Source organism: Hylaeus volcanicus, chromosome 6 (genome assembly GCF_026283585.1).
Source record: "Hylaeus volcanicus isolate JK05 chromosome 6, UHH_iyHylVolc1.0_haploid, whole genome shotgun sequence".
Lineage (NCBI taxonomy): Eukaryota > Metazoa > Arthropoda > Insecta > Hymenoptera > Colletidae > Hylaeus > Hylaeus volcanicus.
The window spans coordinates 19,611,581-19,635,350 of NC_071981.1; the positions used below are offsets into that span (position 1 = coordinate 19,611,581).

Here is a 23,770-nt window from a genome sequence, read left to right on the forward strand (position 1 = left end):
ATTAAATCGCGCGCTATTATTCGGATCGACGATTATCGTTATGGCGACCGACCGGCGGAAAAATCGAAACGACTCGATGCGGTTCAATAAACGCGTGGAATTGCTTGAGTCGGTTCACGGTGGTCGAGCTAATTAAATTATCAAGATAGCGGTAGCATAAACGCGAAATTTGGCGTCGTTGAGTCCTGCTTCTGATACTTGTTTCATTAGATACATTGTTGTTTATTTTTTGTACTCATTACCTTTGTTTAAGCTACAGAGAGCAACAGAGCGGAAGTAGCAAATAGACATGTCAAAAAAAAAAGCTCGAACCATGATGATCGGAGTATCCTGGGTATGCCAGGATAAATCGGGGTGTAAATTAAACAAGCAGAAAGGAATCTACGAAGCAAGGATCTTATAAACGAGGCAGCAGAGGAAGAATTCGTCTCTGTCGCGTATTTAACCAGCCAGAACGGTTGGAACAGAGGAGTAATGTGATCGAATTTATGAGCACGGTAGGAAAAACGAAGACACTAGTTTTAGATACACCGAACTAGAAAAGAGAAGCAAGGAAACTTTCTGAAATTTACAAGGAAAGAATTCGACTTATCGTATTTCAAACGAAGGTGCTTTGAATCTATTTATTGAATGTTTTCATCTTATTTTTGTTTTTCATAGAGCACATTGCCGCAGCTATTACTATCTTTAGAATTCTAGTAGAGTAAAGATTCTAGAGAGTAGTAAAGAAAATCGAATTCTATCCTTCGAAAAGGAGTTGCCTTCTTTTCCTGTTCGTTTCTTTAAACGGTGATAACGCAAATAGAGCCTCGGTTGTCTGCGACTGTCCTCCGTGACTTTATTCCGCGAAGCGGTGCACTAATTGCATTTTTCGAAGAGGGAGAATGCATTTTCCGTCCGTCGCGAAAGGATGGCTCAATCGTTGGAAGGCACTTTCCCTCCGAGCTAAAAGATTTTTTCATCCAATTAATTCGTGGCCCCGGAGAACCGCGTACACCGATGAGCCTGCTCCTTTGAATGTTTTAGATGTTAAAGCGAAATAAAATGTGACCCAGCCGGGAGGTTCGTGCTCAAAGGGCAACGGGCGTTTTCTAATTTTCTTCATCAATCGGGAGTTTCGTTTCACGCATCGGTACCTTTTTAATTGAGTCGGAAAATTAGTTGATTAAAATGATATCTGAAATGGAGATTAAACGATCGTAAAAGCTAAACCGAATGAATGCTAAAGGAATATTTATGAATGAATATTTAATTTGTACCCTCTATGTCTATTGAGGAAGTTTGATTAAGGTAAATAATAGTTTTTATATTACCAAATGAATTTTTCATTATAAATATGTATATGAACAAACCATTTAATTTACCATTTAATTTCAACAAATTTCTTCAATAGACATAGAGGGTACGAATATTTATGGGGCTGACTGTATAAGCATTGGATTGGTCTGGTCCGACCAATACTGGTTCGTACTACTGAAAAATATACGTACCGCGGCTGACCTATTACGTGTCATCACTACTGGTATGCAATCACGCGTTGATTTATATGTTTTTAACAGACGAACAATTTTACCAGATTTGAATACAACCTACGTTCAATAAATAAACCGACCAAGATCGCAACAACTAACGTTATTTATGGAATTCCGTAGTCTTTCCTTTAATTGTACTCCGAAAGCAATCTTTAAAACAGTATTTTCTTAACGATCCAATTTCCTTTGGCACCGAGTAGTCGAGAGAAAATGCGACGATGAAAGGGAAAGAATTCTTTCTAAGATAATTTTGTTTAACCGGAACTTTTCTTTAAAAGCGTAATACTTTAAGATTTTCTTTAAAACGCGAGGTACAGCACGGTAAGTCGTTGACGCGACTCGAATCTAACGACGTTAACGTTTTCCCTCGAAAGTAGAACGCTTAAACGCGACTCTCGATGCCTTCGCATCATTTTTCATCGAACGCATTTTGACAACGTTTAAAAAATATTTGCTTTTACCCAACGAAAAAAATTCAGATCGAAAAAATGAAAACCACCCCAAGGAAAGATTACTCCGGAACAGCTATGAAACCCGTCTTCGTACTTGCGAATCTAAAGTGCCCGCGGGTCGATGAACCCAGGAATTGAACAATTCGTCGACGAACCTCAAAATCGACAGTTCAATCAACCGTGGCTTGATATCATAACAACGCTGGCTGCGACCAACGTGATCCGTAGGAAAAAAAAAATTCATTCACCAGCATGTACCCTCGATGGTCAACGATATGGTCGCTATCGGAAATCACTTTAAACCCGGCATAGGATTGCGGCGTTGAGCGCGGAATGGAACGGGGACGGAGCCAATTAAGATCGTTCAATCAGCGGAAACAGAATCAAAATATACACCCGGGACGAAAGTCGCGCGGTTCGGTGGTCCGTGTAACTTCCATCGTTGAAGGCTTACGCAATTGACACATTTTCCTAGTGAAATTTTTACGAGGAACTCCATCAGGTGACGACGGAAAACGCGTCAGCCTTTTAATTGCATGCTCGCACGCAGCTGGCGTTCCCGATTACAAACTATTTCACACCGCGTTTGTCGCGTTCCGGGCGATTGAACAAAAAGCGTTACCTCTCACGCAGCTCGTGTCGCAGTTTTCGGAGCGAATCGTGAACCGTTGTTTGTAAACGCAACGATAAGTTTATTTAATCACATGGACAGTCGTTAAATGCGAGTACGAGTGCCTTTGCACAGAGACTCGCCTAAAGCAACTAGAGAATATAAGCTTTGTATTATTTGTCAGGAAGTAAAAAAATTTGACTCCATTCCTAGCTCGTACCTTTTACAAAGTTGCAATTACTTTATACGTGCAAGTTGTTTATATGAATCGGAAAGGTACTTTTATGATAAAAAGTTGAAATAAACTGGTACCAGTTTGAAAGTTAATTTGAGAATTTTCGTAACTGTATTTTCTATGAAATAACTTATTTATGACGATCGTAAGAGTTAATCCTGGAACGCTTCGATAGTTGCAAATAACTTGGGAAATGTATTTACACAGTTTGCATTAGCGTATCCGACGAGAATAATTGCATAAAATATTTCCATCAAATATATAATTCGAATAAATGATTCGATGGCGTCGCACAATGAGATATTTCAGTGCTTCAGCGGGACAAACGGTCGTTTTCGAAATGTTCCAAATGTGTTTCGACACCGAAAATGCTTCAATTCTGAAACGTCTTTTCGTTCTCGGGGAATGAATTTTGTACAGAAAAATTCGCCGGCATTAATCTCGATTCGTAATATCTCATCGGATTGGCGAGCTTTTCGCAATTTCATCAAAGGCAGGACCGGCTAAGAAGTTTAAGTCTAGCCTTTCAATAATTCGCCAGATTCGATTGGTAAGTGCCTCTTTCTTCAGAGAAAGAGTACCTGTCCCCCATCTATTGCACGGTTAATAATCGGATTGGCATCCGTGTGTCTGGGATGAAATTAATCTGCTGAAATAAATGGTGATCACAGTTTCTAAAACAATGCGATAAGAACCAAATAAAATCACTTCGTCGAGCCTGAAATTTTCTTTAAAAGAAAATGAACTTTGCGATACCAATTATACAACGAACAGTTCAATTACTGAGAGCTTCGCGTTTCTTCCGATGAGTCCTCTCGCAAAGTTTCTGTCATACGTATAATTTATTTATACCGTGCGCGACGAAGTCGCGGAGAAAACGCTGGACGAATCCGTTTATTGTCGAGCATTTCTCAAAATAAGCGGCGAACCAAAGAATTTTTTGCGGTACGTTGAAACGTTCGCCTAGAAAGAAACAGACGTCGAGTTATCACTCAGGACGGGTGACTTATTGTTGGCGGAAGACAGCGGGAAAGGTATTCGTTCACGTTAGGAAACGTGCCTCGGAAGATTTTTCAGCTGCGACCGGCTCTTCTTTACCATAGCGGATACAACTACGTGTATTCTAAAGCTGACTCGATCCTACATCACGAAATTCGTTCCAGGTCTTGTCAAAGGGGCCGCCATGTAAAAGGTTATGTGACCCGGAGAATGAAACTATTTCAATTTTTGAATGAGAAATCGCAGCGTCAGGAATCGGTCAAGATTTTCGCGTGCGATGCATTGGGTCGGATGAAAGGTCACCGTACTTTTTTTTTTTTTAACGAAATTCGAAGACAAGTTTTACTTGTCAAGCCGAAACCTTCCACGATAACTTCTGGGCCGTTCTTGTCGACTTCCTTGTATCAGATTTTAGGTAGCCTCGATATTCTGTACACGTAAAACTTCTTACTATGTTCAAAACTTGAAGATTTCTAGGCTAGTTGTCTGAAATTCTAGGTTAAAAATTGATCGCAATCTTATTCGTGTACCCAAACATTAAATCTACTTCGAATCACAATGGTGATTATTCGGCCTGAACAAAGCTAGGAACTCAACGAAATACACCTGCCGTTAAGAATGAAAATGGTGTGGATCGTGATCATAATCGCGGACATGAATAGAAGAGCATTCATTTGGTTGATATTTATGACCACTCGCGTTCGAATAAAACTGCTTTACCTATTATGAAGTGGAAGCACCGCTGCTAGATTCTCTGGTAGTTGCGTGATCCACCGTAATGTAATTGTAAAATAACATCCTAAAATTTTTCACGTTAACGGCGTGAATTAATACTTGTTTTTATGGCGAAACTAATGCGTTGCACTCTGTAATACTATAGCTGCCAAGTATTACGTACTCCACGTCATTAGTTAGTGTGATGTAGCCACATTAAGATACTAATTACATTGCGACAGGGAAACAGTGAATTATGGATACACAGGTTCATTCGACGGACTACGAAGAGAATTGATAATTGAAATTACTTTAAAGTATGTAGCAAATATTTCTTTTTTTCTGCTAAAAATTACGTTACACTCGTTTCATTGTTTCAATCTGAAAACGCGTTTCAAAGCTCAAAATAAATCCAGATTCACCTACAAAGTGTGTCGAATGGTACATGGAAAATTGGCTAAGCCGTTAATCGCTTCGAATGTGTTTAATTCTATTTTTGTTTTGCGTAAAAACTGCTACGTAAAGCCACGTTTTATCTTTCCATTGTATTTATAGAATCACCTCTGATTTTTCACGATTTATATTTTTTTTTTAAATGTACATGCGCACATTGCGTGTAATACCAAAATGCACCGTTTATTCATTTCATTTCCGACGATTACGAAGAATCTAAATACCGGTGGCAGGACCGATACAGTTTGCGATTTTTCGAAAATCGATACGCAAATTGGAGGATGACGCGAATTTTTTGGCGAACGATGACTCGCGTAATGGAACGTAATACTTCCGTACAGCGTGTTCCTGCGTCCTATCGATAATACATTAATTATTCCAGCGCAGAGTGTATGCATGACTGTTCGAAACGGCATCGCAGCCGAGTGCCGCGACGGGCTTTTTGGAAAAAGTTTATTGACAACGTAATAGGGATTAATAGTAAAATTGTCCCTCAAAGGGAAAGCATTATACTTCGCTCTCGAATAAATTGGCCTGCGCTCGCTGCGAAAAGGCTCCGGCATAAAAGCCTTATTAACGTAATACTTGGGCGTTAACCCTCGATCGAACGTGACAAATTTTATTTAATACGCCACGAGGAAGCGGGAATCAATGCTAATCCGCGATCTTAGGCGACACAGACCGCTCTAATATTCAATTTCACGCGATCGTCTATTTCGCATTCACGCGACGTTGTCTCGAGGATCTAGCACTACAGTTTCATCCCTCTATGCAAATGGATCTGAATTTGGCGCATAAATTTCAAGAGAAATTATAGAAAAGAAAACCATATGAATTTTTCAACGGTCCATCAAACAGACGGTGTCTTGAATAAAATAACTCCCGTCCCTCCGTTTTGTATTTCTATTCCTCGGAACAGCGTTTTAATAGCATTCTTCGAAATTGCAGCACGCAATTTGCAGTCCTCGCTACGCAGAGTACTCCTGTGTCTGTAAACTCCGCCGATATTGGTCGATCTATAAATTTCATAAATCACAGGCCCCGGGGTTGGAGTCTTTATAATTAACCGACAGCATTCCAGCAACCATTGTCCCCGGGGTGGAAAAATACAAAGATCTCGATGCGCGACCTTATAAAATGCCCGAGGAAACGTTGAGATTAAAATTAATAAATGTCTGCGATAGATGTAATATGTTCGATATTAAACCTCTTCCCTTTAACAAAAAGAACCGAACCCACGCCCACTAAAAGTCCATCCATAAGTGCAAGTATTATTCGACGGAAAATCGTTTAAAGTCTCTTTCCGGGGTAACATCTTCGTCGAGGTTTTACAATCGTTCCCATCCGATCACCGGGTCGCGTTTTTCATTTCCCGGTTATTTTATCAGCCAGCACCGAGTCATGGTCACAGAAACGAGAAAGCTTTCACTAAAACCGAGAAGGGTAGCCAAAGAAATTCGCGGTTTCCCTTGCTTTTCGTGGCGCAGTGCAATCCTATTGAAGCATACTTTTTCTTAATCCTTTTAACGCTCCTGAATGCGCTGTTGGAAAAAGGTCGCTGAAATTAGAGCGAGGCACGAGAACAGCCCCCATTCGCGTTTACATCATCGCAACCTAATATCCTGTCGGAGAGGGGAATCATTCCTCCCTTTCCTCGCGCGTTGGATGCGAGCACAGCACACGTACATTTTCTTTGTACGCGCGAAAAGGCGCGCGAAAGCAAATTGAAGAAGCACAGACTGGATATGGCTGTAAAGCATGCAGCCCCCGATCAATAGCGGGGCAATGCAACGTGTATTGTCCTTTCACGGCGAGAATCGCGAAAGGAGGCGCAGTTGATGACGGAAATGTGTTTCTTCAAAGAAGAGAAATCAGATTTATCAGCGATCGAATCGTCTGCACGCCATCGACGCCCTGGATGCCATACCGCCCTTCGATACCTTTGTTCAATGTTTCCCGTCACGGCTAACGCTCTGCTATTACTGGCTTGCCTTTACCAATTTTCTACGGAATTTTACACGTAACACTCTTCTAACCCCTCAGCCGCGGGAATTTTATTTTATCACCCTGGAATAGAAATCATTTAAGGGCGAACCCTTTCAGACCTGGCGTCCACAATTGAGGACACAACATTTTTAAATTACCGAAAGTATCGTTTAGGGCGAATGTCCTTATTTGTGCACGCGAAGAAGGACCAGTTTTCCTCGAAAACTACACTATCAGGATTTTTTTGTTTAGTCTAAGTTAACCGTAAAAATTAAATTACACTACTACGAGAAAACAAAATTTACATCGTTTTTTACCATACATTCGCTTCTTTTTCTATTAAAAAAGTAATTTACGATTTCTCTGTAGCAGTTAAATTCGTCGTTTGATCCTCGTTTCGCTGACATCGAGATACTTCGCGAAGTACATTTCCCAGGCTCGATTCAATACCACCAGAGACTGAGAAGCTTTTTATCTAATTGCATTAGCATCTTGGCCGCAATTATCGTCAACCATGTCACGCTAAGTATTTCGTTCTTGGATGGAATTTGTAACATCTGCAATGGGTGAACAATTCTCCAAAATGGCCATTGTTGGCAGTCATCGAAAAAAAAAAATATATTATTACGCAATATGCATTATTTTTGTACACTTTCAATAGGAGAGATCAAAATGACAGTTTCGTCAGACATTCATTCCCAGGTTTATACACAGTCAGTTCCCATAAAGAGCTTCACTCATTGGTATTCGCCGATTAACGAATAATAAATGTTCGTCATTCGCCGAATACCTGGTAGCATGGATAAATGATTGATGGCGAATGTTTGGTATCCTCCGAACTTGGACTATTTTCGTTCGTTATCGGTAAACGATTGCGAATCAAAGCACGCGAACATTCGACGAATAACGTATGGCACTGTCCTCGCGCGGTTTGTTCCACCCCGAGGCGACGTTAAAAACATTGCAACCATTATAAAAATTGAACGACACACAGCTATCGAGACGCTCGTCCCTAGGTGGTGAAGTTCCGTGTTCCGTTAACATTTGATTGTGTCGATCGTCTTGACGTACCTAACGTCGTCAAACTTGTTAGCAAATATGAATCAACAGCCAATCTCCTAACTGCGTCGGAGTACTCGAATTGCCGCAAATAGAAGTGGCTTCATCGAGGGTGCAGGTCCACATTGCTTGTTCCTACTTCATCTGTTGCCCAGCGGTTTCATCGGATTCTCAACAGAGCGTGCTTTTACCGTGCGTTCGAGTGTGTTCCGTGATGAGAGTTTCAATTACTTTCTCCCCTGTTCACGGTTGATTTTCTTTCGACCGTGATAATGATGATTCTGGCCAGATACGGTTATAACGCGATTACGACTCTGGTTTCGGTGGAAATACCTGGATTTTAGTTTCCGGTTAAATTAACGATATTACAGGATACGCTGAATGGAGAACTCCGTACCTTTTTACAAACATGTTGCAGTGAATGGTTACCCATCGAGATCAATCAATTTAATTTGCCAAGGCTAATCTGAAAACACGGAGGACAAAAACATCAAAGGTTTCGCCTTCGTAAAACTACTACGCGACAGGTGTATGGCGCGCTCACTGATCGACGATGACATCAGCACGTTCGTGTCACGATAAGTTTCTTCGGCGCCAAGTGTGGACCTCGGCTTATTGTTTCCCCGATTAACATGCACGTCGTGCGTTACTTGGACGTTACGCCTTCCAGATTAGTTATATTCCACGTTCCGCTAAGTAAATTTGTTCTCCATCCGTCCTCATGCTAATGCGCCGGCGATTTGTATAATTCCAAAACGGATTAAGCATGCAGGATATCGTTTCGTCCTAGGGTCGACAAGTTTTTCTGGCCCCGTGATAGAACGTCGTTATCTGCAGGTGCTCCACGAGCCGACGCTCGTTTCTCGACGTCGCGTCGTTGCTTACTTTACATTTTAATGCCCCTACCACCACCAGCGGCGTCGATCTCACGAAACGCTTCTAATTTCATGGGCCTCTCGAGCACGACCCTCGCACTTATTTATCGACTGATAAAGAGCCTCTCGATTGGACGTTATCTTGACATTGAAAATCGATGCGCCTCGAAGGCTGCTGCCACGGGAACGAAAAACAAACAAATGAATCGCGTTTCGCAGCGGCGCTTGGATTTTACGGAGACTGCCTTGACAGAAGCTTTGCGGAGTTGATTGGTATCTACTTCTGGACTTGGCCTGAATTATTGATAAATGGGAGTCTGAGTTAGGAAAACCGTTTCAATGTTGCGCCAGCATTCCAACCAGCTCCATCGAGATGATACACTGATATTAATTAATTAATTGATATTAATAAACTGGAGTTTATATCGTCTATTCTCATATCTAGTAACGCTATTAACCGAATTCTGTTGTATATTTTCAGGTGAGCCCCTCTTTATCCCATGGCACCGATCTGGAAATATTCAGTTGGTGGTGAGTCGTGAATCTTTGCTCTTTTCTGTTAAAAAGTATCACGTTGCTTCTCATCGTAAAAAGGAATTCCTCGTACTTTCACTCTCGACCAGAAAAAGTCCTTCAAATGTATAAAAGTTTGTGTAACGTAAAGCGATCGTGGCGAAGTAGTAAAAACTTAATCGTTATATTATATAAAGAATAAAGGGTTTAAACAGAGAAAAACGACAGAAGAGCCTTATAAAATTGGCCACTCAATTTATCAGCAGAGGCCATTAACGGGTTAATTAATTCCGCCGTAATTACCCCCGGAGTTCTTACGCGACTCGCTATATATCACAACGTCGATTGTTTATACCATTTGCTTCGTAAGCACTGAAATTTTATCTGACCCGATTCGTCGCAAAATCTACTCCCTCGTAGCAAGAAATTTCGTCATTTATCGAACTTCGTTCCGTCAGCGGTAAAACGTTGTAATGACTCCGCGGAAACGAATTCGTTTTTAACCAAAGTCCATTAACTTTGCGACCACGTTCGACCCGTCGCAAGAAAGGTACTAATAGCGAAAACGTAAAAAAAAAAATGTGACTTTAAGCACTACCTCCGAAACGAAATGCATTTAACGAGGGTCGAATCACAGACTCCAATGATGGAGTGGATACTTGACGGATGAATCCTCGATTCTGCTTCGACTCGGATGCTATTTTCGAATTTATTTTTGTTGTCTTACTTACGCGGCAATTTAGATCGTCCAAAACTGGTCACGACGGTTCGATGATACTTAAATTATGCGAGCGTGGAATTCAGGGAAAATGGTGAAGCTTATCTTGGTGCTCGAATTGGTAATAATGAAAAATGACAAAGTTTTGGAAAGCAATACGCGGGCCATAATATAACTCCGAACATCTAGAATGTCCAAGTTCTCGATGGCAGTAAGATGACCATTTAGAATAATAACGAAGCTAGTCGTATACCAAGATATGACCACCCAAATCGTTACACTACCACCCCCATATCCAAAAGATGGACGCAGGCGACCCTATTATTTTGTCTTCCGTATTTTCGTCGGTTTTATTCAGAGTCATTCCTGGATAATCTTCCCGAGTATCTTAAACATGATCGCTTAAATTATTTTAACGAAAGCCGGTGCTCTCCTCGTAAAACTTCTTTCTTCGTCTCGCACGCCACGCCGGCGAGTAACCATAGCCAGCTAATCTCTTTTGAATACGTAAAACGCGTTTAGGTATTACGTCGCGAGTGTTCAATTTCTCATCAGGGTCACGCGAACTTGTCCAACACGTGGAAATCCCAGAGTAAACGAACGTGCAAATTTGAGGGACGAATACCTCTTCGAAGCAAAACTGCATTGAAGATAAACTCCGCGTGCAAGCAGTTCTATAACGACTTCGTCGGATTTTATGGATCTTCCGGAAGTATGAAATAGCAAATATAGTGGAAGTTAGTTTATTGGATCCGTTTCTACCGAAATCGTGCCTTTTATGACAACTAGCCCTCCGTTCGACCGATGCAGCGAATTCTAAAATAGAAACCCCGCTTCGCTGAGAATTCTCGAGATAAGTTTAATAACCGTACCTTGGCCGAAAGTTTGCGACAACTCTGTGTAATAACTCTGGCTCGTTGAGATTACTACATATATAATCGACCACTGGGCTGCGAGGAAAAACTTTGTAATAGGGCACCAGTCAGTTGTTCGAGGAAAGAAAACTGTATTCGTACTCTCTGCATCTAGACAAAAGAAATTTGTCTAAATTAAATATCAAGTTTGATGGTTTCAAAAATGTTCATTATAAATGTATACATGTGTAAAGCCTGTTCATGTACATATCCATAATTTATTTGAAAACATCAAATCTGTCATTTAATGTTGGCAAACTACTTCAATAGACATAAGCCGTACGAATACTTATGGGTCTGACTGTATATTCAATTCAACGATAACTCGCTCGTTACACGGAAACGGGACAGTTTTGCAAGCAAGAGTCGGTGTTTTTCCGACGAACAAGGTTACCAATCAGTTGCATGAGACTTTCTACCTATAACAAGCTGTCCACTATATTGAGTAGACCCGTATTTCTTGCGCACAAGCAAATGAGACTAAGGACCACGACTCCCCTCCTACTGTCGTCCCATGTTAAAGTACCATCCCTATCATGCGTTGGTGAAATATATCGAACGAGGATCGCGTTCAAAAAAGGGACCATTTACCTAGAGTGTAACGACCGAATTGTCACTGCATTGGTACTATTACATTCGAGTTATTGATCCTTTGCACTCGATGGGCGACTTAGAAGCGACAGTCTTTGTTTATCTTATATTTCATTGAATCTTGAACTGTTCGTAGCGATCACAAATAGCTTCCTAAGCTGTAAACTGGTACACTTTGAAGTAGTCCAAAATTCTTTATTTCCACGACTCTTCAATCATGGTAGAAGAAGGGTTTAGTCGTTTAAAATGCCAGCTTTCTGTAACGGAACTGTCGTCGAGTTCAAAGGATTAATTCACGAAGTAGGTATATTAGGGATCTCGGGAGGCTTCTTGTAGACGGAATATCTATAAAAATGATTTCAATACTGATCAAGTTTTTCCATCGGACGAATTAACGATTAATAACATTAGCGCGATTAAAATTCATTTTATGAACGAAAAGATGGACTTCGCGTCGTGATCATCTTCTCAGGGACAATCTCTACAGCTTCGCGAAGTAGGTCAGCGAGTAATTACCAAAAGGATATCCTAGCCTGAACACGGAAAAACTGGAGCATCATCGGAATTTTATAACACGAAAAACGATTTAAGATATTAGTTTAAAACTTTGCATCGTCATTTATGGATACCCCATCGAGGAACAGAAATTATTCCTAGAGTTCTGTAATATTCGATAGACACAGCTTGAATCAAAATCACATCATGCTCGGAGGAAGCAAATAAATATTTCATTAAACATCACACGTCCTCTAATCTGTATATCAAAATTAAACGATTTTCGATGAAGGTATTACGTTTGATCACCGATAATTTTCGATATTATTAGCAACAGGCACCGCAGAAATACCGTGGATGATTCCAAAATTAGAGGCTTGTAATATGAAATAGTGAAATATCTCACCCTTAGATAGACGAGCACTGTCGCCAATTAATTAAGTAAACATTTCATTCGCATTCATGAGAGCTGGCCCAACTGTCGTTAGCTTGATAATACGCAATTTGGATCCAGTGGATAAGTGGCCATCAGTCGAATTGACACACTCCCAGCTATTTATATCTATCAGCAAACGTCGATTGATTTCTCTCTAATTACCAGTCTTCCACTCCGCGGCCAGGAACGTAATTACACGCGTGAAACGAAAATCGTTCGACCAGGTTTCGATGGAAATATCCCAGGAAATTTTCGCGACGCATCTATCTATGACGGATCATCTAATTTCCTGTTAAGCCAGCGCCGGCAAGTATTCCGTATCTTTGCCCATAACGCACACGTATCTGCGGCCAATTTACATGTTGATGCAAAAAGTTTCACTCGAAAATTGGTTCTCTCGTTGGTCGAGGCTCAGCCTCAACGTTTCGCGGCCAACCTTGAAGCACGCGCAATTTCTGACTCGTTGAGGGCCTTAGACATCTGAATACGTAATTTCGTCGACGGAACCGGACCGTGATAAATGCTCGCGTTTCGTTAATAAATTCCAGCCCCGTTTTCCGTGGTTCGAAACAGTCGTGGCTCATAATGGGGAACGGCTCCTGAGGAATCGTCGAGAATCAATTCCTGTTTGGCCGCGATTTTAGCATTCGCTGCCTGTAACGTCGGCATTAAAATGCTAATCGAGTTTAAAGCTCGGTCCCTCGTCGCTGGCGAAAGAGAACGCTCGCGAGGCAATGACATGGTCAATTTATGAGAGAGATTATAGGTGATATTAATGACTGCATTTGGTGGAATTTGACGCTGAGCGGAGATTAAAATGTTGCGCGTAGGGGCAGGTATTATCAGCGATGGAGGGATGGGGGTGGCATGAAACTTACACTCGAAATGGCCTCGAATTTACTCGGAAAGGATTCTTAGAAAATTCTATGAGCAGTTCATGATTCGGCGATACTACTATCTTTGACACGACGAATGACTTTAACGAGTTTCGACGAGAATCTATTAGTTGAACTTATCGGAAGATGTCATCTAGCAGATACTGCCTTAGACGTGACATTATTAATAGTTCGACCTGTCTATTCGATCTAACTACACCCTAATCAGCCATGGAGTAATTGATGAGATGATGGACGATGGACAGTTCAAATAATTAACCCTTCGAGGACTCCCGAGATCTCGACGATTCCACGTATTTCTAGCTATTATCACAGTTAATTTGATTTCCTACTGGTAACTAATCAAGCTTACATTCGAAGCGGGGACTCGAATAGCGTGAAAAATAATACGAAATAACAACGAAATAGAAGGCAATCGATTTACAAGACTCTTTTATGCGACCAGTATCGATCCGTCGAAGTTGATGGACACGTCAATCATCAACCAGGCATGTAGCGTTTCCGAACGGAACTATGGAAAAGAAATAAAAATCACCGGAGGATATGTGACTCGGCTGGAATCACCATGGCCGCGATATGACCGTGCAAAAGAAGCAAAAAGATTTATCAAAGCCCGTGTCCTGTTCTTGCTGCCGTCATTGCATATGCAATCCGCGGAGCAACTTATTCGATCGGAATATATTCCAAAGTCAGCCAGCTGTGTTGAATTCGTTGTACCGTTGCACGGCTCGTGTATCGTGTGTTCTACCATAATTAGTAGCGCTCAGTTAATCGATTAATGGGCGCATAGTTAGCCATTTAAATCGCAGAATCAATTTGCTCCAACAGTCGAACCGATTATTAATCTACTTGATCGAGTCGTTCGATTTGATTCGCCCGAGACTAGTGACTAATTAATTTATATTTAACATTTGATGGTCACACCGCGAGTCGCGAAAATGACCGCGCTCGTTCCATTGCTGACGTCATATATTTTTTAGACGCGTCTCTGCGATCCTTGCACTTTCCACTCGGATATAGAACGTAAAAAAATGAGGCGTTCACGTAGATCGTACACGGTGTATATTTACGGATCACAGTTGTTCCAAAGAAATATTACGGACACAAATGTTCCATGAAGTATAGGAAGTCGATGGTGGGAAACATCCCCTTTTACTTATCCCGTGCGTATTGTATATCCCGTAACGGGATTTGTCCGTGCGTAGTATATCATGAAAGTATTATCGGATTTCGATACTTGGATAACTTATGAAGCGTGAAAGCCGTTGTCTGATTATTGTCTCCTCCGAGACAGCGTTTCGATTCAATGGTGAACGGAACTTTTATGGACGATATGTTTATACAGCAACCAGAGGTGATTGTTGGGGCTGTCGTCGAAACGCTTGGAAAATTGCGGAAACGCGCGAGACGGAATAGAATTCTGAACGAAACTACATCAACGAATAGGTATACCGTTGTCTGATTTATTGTTCCTCTATGAAACGATCCAAACGAACAACTGAGATTTCCGTCTATGAGGTTACTTTGCTCTTCGTTCAATTTTCTTGTTAAAAGTAGAACGCTCTTCTAATGGAGCTCAAAAGAAACTATTATACAACAGCATCCATGGGGATTTCCGTCTACGAGGTTACATAGCTTCTATATTCAATTTTCTCGTTAAAAGTAGGCCGCTTTTCTAGCAGGGCTCGTTTGCGCGAAATTAGGGGAACTTCACTAGGTGGCATATGAAATTATGTGTGTCACAGAGACCACTACTAAAACACCTTAAGTCGTCAATTTCCAGAACGCTTCCAGTTCCGCAAGTTTGGTATTCTCTCTTGACTGTGCCGAGTTTTGGCACGAATTAACTAAGAATTATGTTCTTATTTATCATAAGTTGTGACTACGAAATTTACTACCGCGTTTACAACATGGTTATCAGAGCGCCTGAATAAATTAGAGCAGTTCTGGCTTTCAGAGTTCACCTTTAACTCTAATTAATATTTGGATAGCAGGCCAACTATAGCGTACATTTTCGCTTTACTTGCCGTACTCGTTCTAATTTTAAAGCCGATAATTCCGCAATCTATTAAGATGTTTACGTAGATCACGATACCTGAAGAAGATGCATATTCGGAGAAACACAAAAAATACTTGTTTCGGTACTCTGTACTATGCTGTGATTTATCATTTCATATTTCTGTAAAATGTGCTATATTTATAGCTTTGGCGACGATACGAAAGAAATATTGAAACGTTCGCGTGCTGTGTCATTTCATGAAATGTGTTCTGTGATATCGAGGGGATTGACTTTTTACTGCGACGTTTCACAAATATAGAGAGAAATGTTTAAAATATGTTGCTTTGATCTGTTAAATGAATTATTGAAAATTTTGGAGCTTCATCATACCTTTGACAAGGTTTTTTTGCACAGTCACATTGCTTCGATCTGTAATAACATTTAGTAAAACGACAGGTATTACTCGACATTGCCATATTTCATTTGAATAGTATTGCATATTTCAGAGTTCATTGATTCTTTCATTAAACTTCATTGAAATTTATCGGGGAATCTGCTTTAAATTCATAATAAAGTTCTAATTTCGGATGAAACTCAGAAGGGTTGGCATCGATGTGGCTCCATTCTCTTGATCCGACACGAATTTCTGTAACTGAAGGAATATTATTGTGTAGTGTTAAATTTCACTCGACACTGACAATTTTATTAGGGAAAGCCTATAAAGCTCACGTCCAAGTTATTACAAGGGAGGCTGCTTTAAATTCGCAATAAAGTTCTAATTGCTGCCGACAAGCTGGTTAAAGCTCGATACTCGGATCGTTCTAGTCGCTGTCATGGGAGCTAATTAAAGCACGATACCACGGATCGTTCCTATCCAAGGAATACCCCGAGAGAACAGTCTTGTACTTTGGGTCAAAAATTGTGGTCACTTTTCCATTTTTTTATTACAAAAAGAAGCAAATGAATTTAAATGAAAATTGGTGGACCTCTGTTATGCATTTAAAAATAAGATAAAATAACTAACGCAAATGCTTTGACACGCGAGAACTCTTTTAATGTAGATAACGAGATATTCTACTAACGTAACATTTTGTTAGAATAACTTAACTGCTCCTTTGAAGGTAAAAGAGGAAAATATTTTCAAAATGTGGGAGAGTCGAAAAATATTGAGACGAAGTTGTTACAAAAGCCACTGAGAAAGGTAAACTGTGGATTTCTAGGGTGGAATGTAAACCTTGCCACAGCCACTTGTCGTTTGAATCCTAAACAAACACGACCAGTGACAGTTAAAATGTGACTGTTACGGTGTAGCAGTGAAGCAAAAGTTGCGACTGTAAGAACAATTTCTGAAAGCATAAATTACTTCTTTTTGACCAGGTTAAATTACACTCCTATGCTGACCCCTTTAAAAAATTATTCAGATAGATCGTTCCTAACAAATCGATACAGAAGATTCGATATCAGGATACGAACATTTATGTATCATGTATTTATTTTATGTATTTAGCTTTCGATAAAGCCAGCAAACAATGCCAGTAGTCATTATGGTCTCTGACAAAACAAACAAACAACGCCAGTAGTCGCTCCCTAAAGATGGCGACTGTGTTTTAATTATTTACTCGAGGATTGTCACTGCGCAGCACCGAAACGATGGCGTTCGTTCGTTGAATAGGCGAAACCATTTGAGCATAACTTGATCCTTTTTGCAAACAAACGATACACGCGATTCATAGCGTCCGTGTACCTTGTTTCAGGGAGCAGCGAGCCGTGGTTGAAGAGCGAAAAGCAAGCCGAGCTAGGAACAGAGGTGCAGCTGCCCTGCGTCCTAAAATTGCCGCAATGCGAAGGACTTCACAGCATTAAATGGTATCGCGGCGCGACGCGTATCTTCATTTTCAGCGAGGATGGCGGAATAACACGCGGCAACGACGACATCTCTGTCAGGTAAAGTATATCTCTTTACCCATGGTTCTACGACGACGGAAACCCCTTATTAACGAGGGTCGCTCGCAAATCAGGGGAGGCTCGTGCCACTTAAGTTTTAGAGACACCGATATAACTCTTAAACCGCCACTGGCGCTCACGGTCCAGAGATTTTCATGATGACAAGATGAATCTGCACGACGAATGGTATTTTCCGTACAATATTTTATTCAAATGAGATTTTTTTTTAATAATTGATATTTATATTGGAGACTCTGGCAATTTCTGTAAGCGTTTATCAGTGGAATCCAGAATTCCGTTAGTTATTCTAAGCGATCTACTTGTTCATATGGCACGTGCTTCGATTAATTTCTGGAGGACAAAACATTCCGTTTTTCTTTAACGACCCAATCGTCGACATTGCATGCACAGATTGGCAATTAAGAATATTTGCAACCGCGTCCTTCAAGTGGTGGAACGGCCTTACCGCACAGCTTCATTGTACGTCGTGTCAATATCAGCGTTAATAGCATGACCATCACAATAAAGCACGGAGGAGAATTAATAATCCTGTTTGCCCGGTTTGTTTGACCAACGGTGTTTTACTCGTTAATGCCCGGCCAAGTTTGCGCTCCGCCCGCGAATATAAAAACACGTAAATTTACTGCGTGAAATTAAATATTCTATTTTCAATTATAAATGTACACACCGACGGATATTTACCGGGGAAAGTTGGAAAAGTGTCGGGATGTTTCAATTCGCATTATACATGCTCGTGTTAAATTGCGATGAAAATGGTCGATACCATTCGACACGTACTGGCTGTATTTCCGGAGGCGCGCATATCGAGACACTAATCACGGGGAAATCGCATTACTTTAATTCGCGGAAAAAGTATGCGGAAAACCGTTCTCCCTCGATCGACGATAGAGAACGTACGTTCGCGAAACAGCCGCGAAAATGAATATTACATTGAAGAGATTAAAACGACAGAATTATTATCGCTGGCTGCGGGCTCCTGAAAGCTTCCGACGACGGAAGGTAATTTTAAGGAAACTGAACAGGTGGTAATCCAGGATTAGATCCGGAAAAGTAGGCCAAAAGGGACGAGGCACGAGCTCTATCCCAGTGACCTTAATTTTTCCTGAATACTCGTCCCCGAGCAGAGGGGGGCGATCTACTTGTCAGACTAGTCGTTCCTCCAAGAAATTGCAAACTTTAATATCGCCGACGGAAACCACGACTCGGTGTTTAATCGTTTCACCAGTGGTGGATCGTGTCGAAATGGCAGCGATCTGGAACAAACTTTCCTCCACTTGCACGCTACCTTCATTTCCTCATTCGGAACTGCCCTAATTAAATAAATATAGCGCCCGACTACTTGCTTTCCCTATAACTTCCTCAAATTTCGAAGCTTTAAAGAATCGTATGGTCTCGATTGTTTTTCCATGGCGATCTCGAGGACAGTTGTCTATAGAAATCAGAAATATGTTACTGATTTTGCATTTATTGTTCGAGATTTATCTATACTAATATTATAAAATGTTATAAAGTTTGTTTGTACGAAGGAGGTAATCTCCGGAAATACTGAATCGATTTTTTAAATTTTTTCCACACGGGTGAAACCGCGGGGTGCAGTTAGGCGTCTTTATAAAAATTGTCGTCATCTCTGACGCCAACGTCGCAACTGAAGCAATGTCGTTCTAAGGCTGACAGCGAATCCAACCAACCACACCACCTCGACACGCTGATCTTAATCGAGATTGAAAGCAACTTACAAGAAGCTATCCTCCACCGCCGCAGCCCCTGCTTGTCTATCAACCCGAAAAGCGAGAATCGCCGTCGACATTCACGAGAGGAAGAACTTGCTCCGACGTGGTTAACCACTCACAGGAGTAGGGGTTGGTAACGCGGTGTTGCCTCCGGCAATCCCTATCGAAAGACAGAGATGGCCAAAATTTTCTTCGAATAGTAAATCACAAATGAAACCAACGACCATTCGGTTACTTTCTCTGCGAACAATGGAAATTAGTTTGTTGCTACTTCAAACAAATTCATGATTTTAATCTACGAGTATTCCAAGAATCCGCGAAACAATAAAATCGATTCGTGTTGGAATAAAAAAATCCTAAAGGACCCATCGGAAAATCCTTTTCAGGAAATGTGAAGTACATTCTACCATCACCGCCGACAAGTTATTTCGATACCGGTTCGAAAGCTCACGGCAGTGCTTGGGAATCGATAGCTCTCGATATTCTACGAAGTATGCGATTGTATTGGTCCCATTACTAGGAATCTGTATTCCTGTTGGCCAGACTCCCATGCAACTCCTGGATCGATTCGTTTTAGGAAACGAAGAAACCAGAAAAGTGAGCGAAGTTGGTGGAAACTTTATTATCCTATTGGCCCGGTTTCCTTCACCGCGCATTGACAATTTTTCACGGTTTCTCGCCCCTCCTCGTTGAGTTATACGAGAGCAATAAAAATTCTCGAAGGCTCGCCCGATGTAATTGAAAACGTCAGCGTGGGTTCGGATGAACACTTATCACCTGACACCGTGGAATCGTCCGGAGAGGTAGAAAAAAAATACCGAGAAGGAACAGTGGATCGCTTTATGTTCATTTACATTTCGAAACTTTTATCGCCACAACCGGAAAACTCTTGGCGAACTTTTCTCATTTACCTCCATCCGATTTAATCGGTTGCCTTCTGTCCGCCTTACCCTGTTACGGGAACAGTTTTCGCCGCGAGAGCCGGACAATTTTATAAACGCGAGTTCTACGAGACCGACAACGATTTAAGTAGGGTACGATTGGTTAGGTTTTGAGATCAGAGTTCAAAATTTATTCCGATACCGGTACCCATTTGATTCTCCGAGTCGGCTGCTTAGTCTTCACCGGTATTTATTTATTTCAAGCGTTCGTGCATAGAAATAAAAAATGATTTAAAGTATTTTCAAGCACCGAAACAGTATAAAAATTCCCAGTCATAGTCGCTGAAAGAAAGGAGAAAGTATTAAGCGAAATATATTAAATATAAATGCGTAAAAAGAAATCACAATAAAACATTTGAGGCAGGAAAACACTGTACTCGACGAAGGGAATTTTTCCCCGCAGTTTCGCGAGCTGTGTTGCTGGATTCAAGAGCAAACACATGGAAGAGTTTCCTATCCGTGTATTAACACGCTTCCGTATCCACGCCAATCTCCGTGAAAGCCTTTTTCTCAAAATATAATTTTGCAAAGCTAAGATACTTTCAAAGATACCTTAGCGCTGAAAATTTCCAAACGGTGAAAGAAAGTCCAAAATACACTCAGCGCTAACGAGGAAATTCATTTTTTCACATTTTTCGGATTTTCTGAAACTTCTCGCGTTTACCTTTCTCATCAGAAAAATTCATTTTTTCGTTTTATAGCGAAGAGCGAGATTTTTTCAGTTAAAGTACTAGGGCTGGCGAAAGTCTTGCGAATTCTTTTTGAGTAGAAAAATGCTTTAACTGACAAATTTTCGAGGATAAAATGAATTGGTAAAATTGTACAAGTAACATAGGTATGGTAGATACTTTTGCCTGTTGTCCACTTAATTTTCTTCTCGACTGTACGTCGTGAACTTAATATTTTTACGTATCAATTTTGGTAAATTCCGTTCACCTCAATTTACCGGTATTCTTATCTCGTTCTGTTCCTCGCCATTTATCTAAAATTAAGCTCATATCTCATCCCTTTCCTCTCCATTTACCTGCTATTCTGCTCCTATCTGCATCTGTCTCTCGTTTCGCGTCTGTTTCCCTTATTTTCTTACTTTTTTCGTCGACTTTTTGTCTCTTTCATTCGAAGGTACAATAAAAGAAGTGATTACAGCCGAGAAGAAAATTGCCTGGAACGACTAGCTTCAAAGGCGTATTTGCCTAACGCTGCACTATTTCTTATGAATTCTGACATGAATCTTTCTCGGAAGGAGTTCAGCCAAGGAGAAAGGAACGAGGGTACGGCGATATAAACGATAGACTCGACGTTCGTACTTTGAAGGTATTAAACTCCTGTTTGAGCAAAACTGCATCGAACTTTTGTACCGTGACCTTTCACCGTTGACTTTCATTGCACGGAGTTTTTCATAAATCGAAATAAAACTATTTCGTCTCTGTGGTAACACGACTTAAACTTCCACTTCCGCGAAGACATTTCTGTCAACATATAAAACGTAGAAGTTCTAAAGGAAACATCACATTTTCTGGTAATTCAATTCTTTAGAAACGTGTATATGGTCGTAAACGTACAGGAACATCTACGGCGTGCACGTGAACCATTAAAAAGTATAAAGCAAAGGATAACCGAGAGTTTTACTTTCTCGAGTCACTCGTCGGTAGCCCCAATATAACTCCAGCAAATAGTTATGGGTAGAATTAAAAACTGATCGAGAAGAGTTTCTTGGAAAATCGGAATGTTGTATAAAACTTTAGATCGAGGCAATTCAAGCTAAAATCATCATAGAAGAAAGCGTTCTTTCCGAACAGAGTTAAACTAAATCTAGAAAATATTTATCGTTGTTATCCCATATAAATTAATTGGCAACTAAACGTGTCAGTGATATTACATTTGCAAAGCTACCAGGTGATGGAAAAATGCTCGTTGCCGAACATAGAAAATAGATTTTGTGATCGATTGGCTCGAAGTTGAACCAGTGGAATGCAGAGGAGGAAAACGCGGTTGATGGGAATGTTTCAGTAGAAAATGCTGGAAAAGTGCTCGATGAGTCGTGCTGCCGTAAAAGTAGAGATAACGCACGTTGTTACGTACATGTGTGAAGGTGTGTATTATTGCCAGGAAATTCGAGGTCAATATAAGGAGTAATTTTATCGTAACGAAACATTTAATTAGGCACTGTTCCACTCGTGTCTTCAGAAACAAGTAATTATCTCCCTGCTTTATAAAGGATAATTACCTGGAAATTCGAGGAGGTTTGGTTGAAAGTTCACTTAGGGGTGATTCAAATTTCTTAATGAGGCGTGCACTTCGTTCCCGGAGATATTCGAACGTTCCATCATCGCATAACAAGCATTCCGCAAACTATTTTTGTTTACTATGTAGTTCGCGAACCAGTTTCCAGTTGGAACTATTCCAAAAGTGTTCATTTATTAAATACTTTGCTCCGATATTTTCATACGCAGGACGGCGGAACGATTCGATGCGTTGTAATAATAAATGTGGTGTAAATATTCTACACTATATTTCCCAATAAAGAATAAATCATGTTATATTTTGAAAATATAAAGTAACTAATTTAATTACTCTTTATCCAACTTTTAGTTACTTAAAGGTGTACCGAAAATGATATAATAGACTTGCGATGACAAAATCATTGTATCGCAAGTACCTTGGTTGTTTAGGAGAGACGGTAATTAAAATCTTGAGCGTATTATCGTGCTGTTGTGCAGTTTACGGATAATATGAATTACGACGGTGTAAGAAAGGTTAAGGAATCGCTTCAGTTTCATTGTACTTCCCGGCCTATGGTATAATCCCGCTCTATCTCTGTTTCGAGTTCATTAAATTGCAAGTTTGGCTTACGCGCCATACCTGTTTAAGGCGGATTTAATCTTTTGTGGACGATTTCAGCTGGATAAGGACAATAAGTTCTATCCGGGAAGTGTTCCGGATTCGCGACTATGGTAACCAGAAAAGCTGTTTCAAACGATAATTTCTCGTCCTGCAACATCCCTGTTTATTTATTGTCATAAACGTACGAGTGAATAATATCGTTAAACGTCTTCTATCGTGTATACGAAATTAATTTACCGATGCCTATTTCATAGAAATCGGTCGGCTCATTTTCAAAAACTCGTTCGGTGTCAGTAAAATTTAATTTCGAAAAAGCTGTCTCAATCGTAGGTAGAGAAGTTGGCTATTGCAAAATAATTGGTGTCGGTTGACGATATTTAGTCACCTAACGCTGTGCACACAAACTTCTCGACGTGAGGAGTGCCGACAATAAATAGATTATATAGAGGAACGCGTGGAAACTGTTTTACATACAGCTGAACATATCTGTACACCCGGTGCGTGTACTATTCCACTGGCAATCAACAGAGATGCATCGTATTAATGAACAAACGCACTAGTTAATAACAATTATCACTGCAATTCGGATATTGCGACGGTCGTGGGATACACGCCGCAGTCACGACGACTAAGCTTTCATGCTAACAAACTGAAACTGCGACACCGACGTAAACGCGAATCATTCAGAGCTACGATTCCGAGGGTGACGATAATGTAGCGAATTAAACAATAGAACAGAACAAATTGTTCTCTACAAATAGTTTCAAATCGTTACGTTTTTAATGTTTCGATACGAACATTCGTACATGAACT

The 23,770-nt window shown here is 40.6% G+C and overlaps 1 protein-coding gene across 5 annotated transcripts in view; it reads left to right on the forward strand.

Moving 5' to 3' along the window:
* Nucleotides 1–23,770, forward strand: part of LOC128878088 (hemicentin-1) — a 253,712-nt gene that overhangs the window by 143,463 nt on the left and 86,479 nt on the right. For all 5 annotated transcript variants that reach the window (XM_054125956.1, XM_054125960.1, XM_054125959.1 and 2 more), the window contains one exon: nt 17,232–17,421. In XM_054125956.1, coding sequence (XP_053981931.1) covers nt 17,232–17,421 — 190 coding nt within the window. The remainder of the gene's footprint in view (nt 1–17,231; nt 17,422–23,770) is intronic.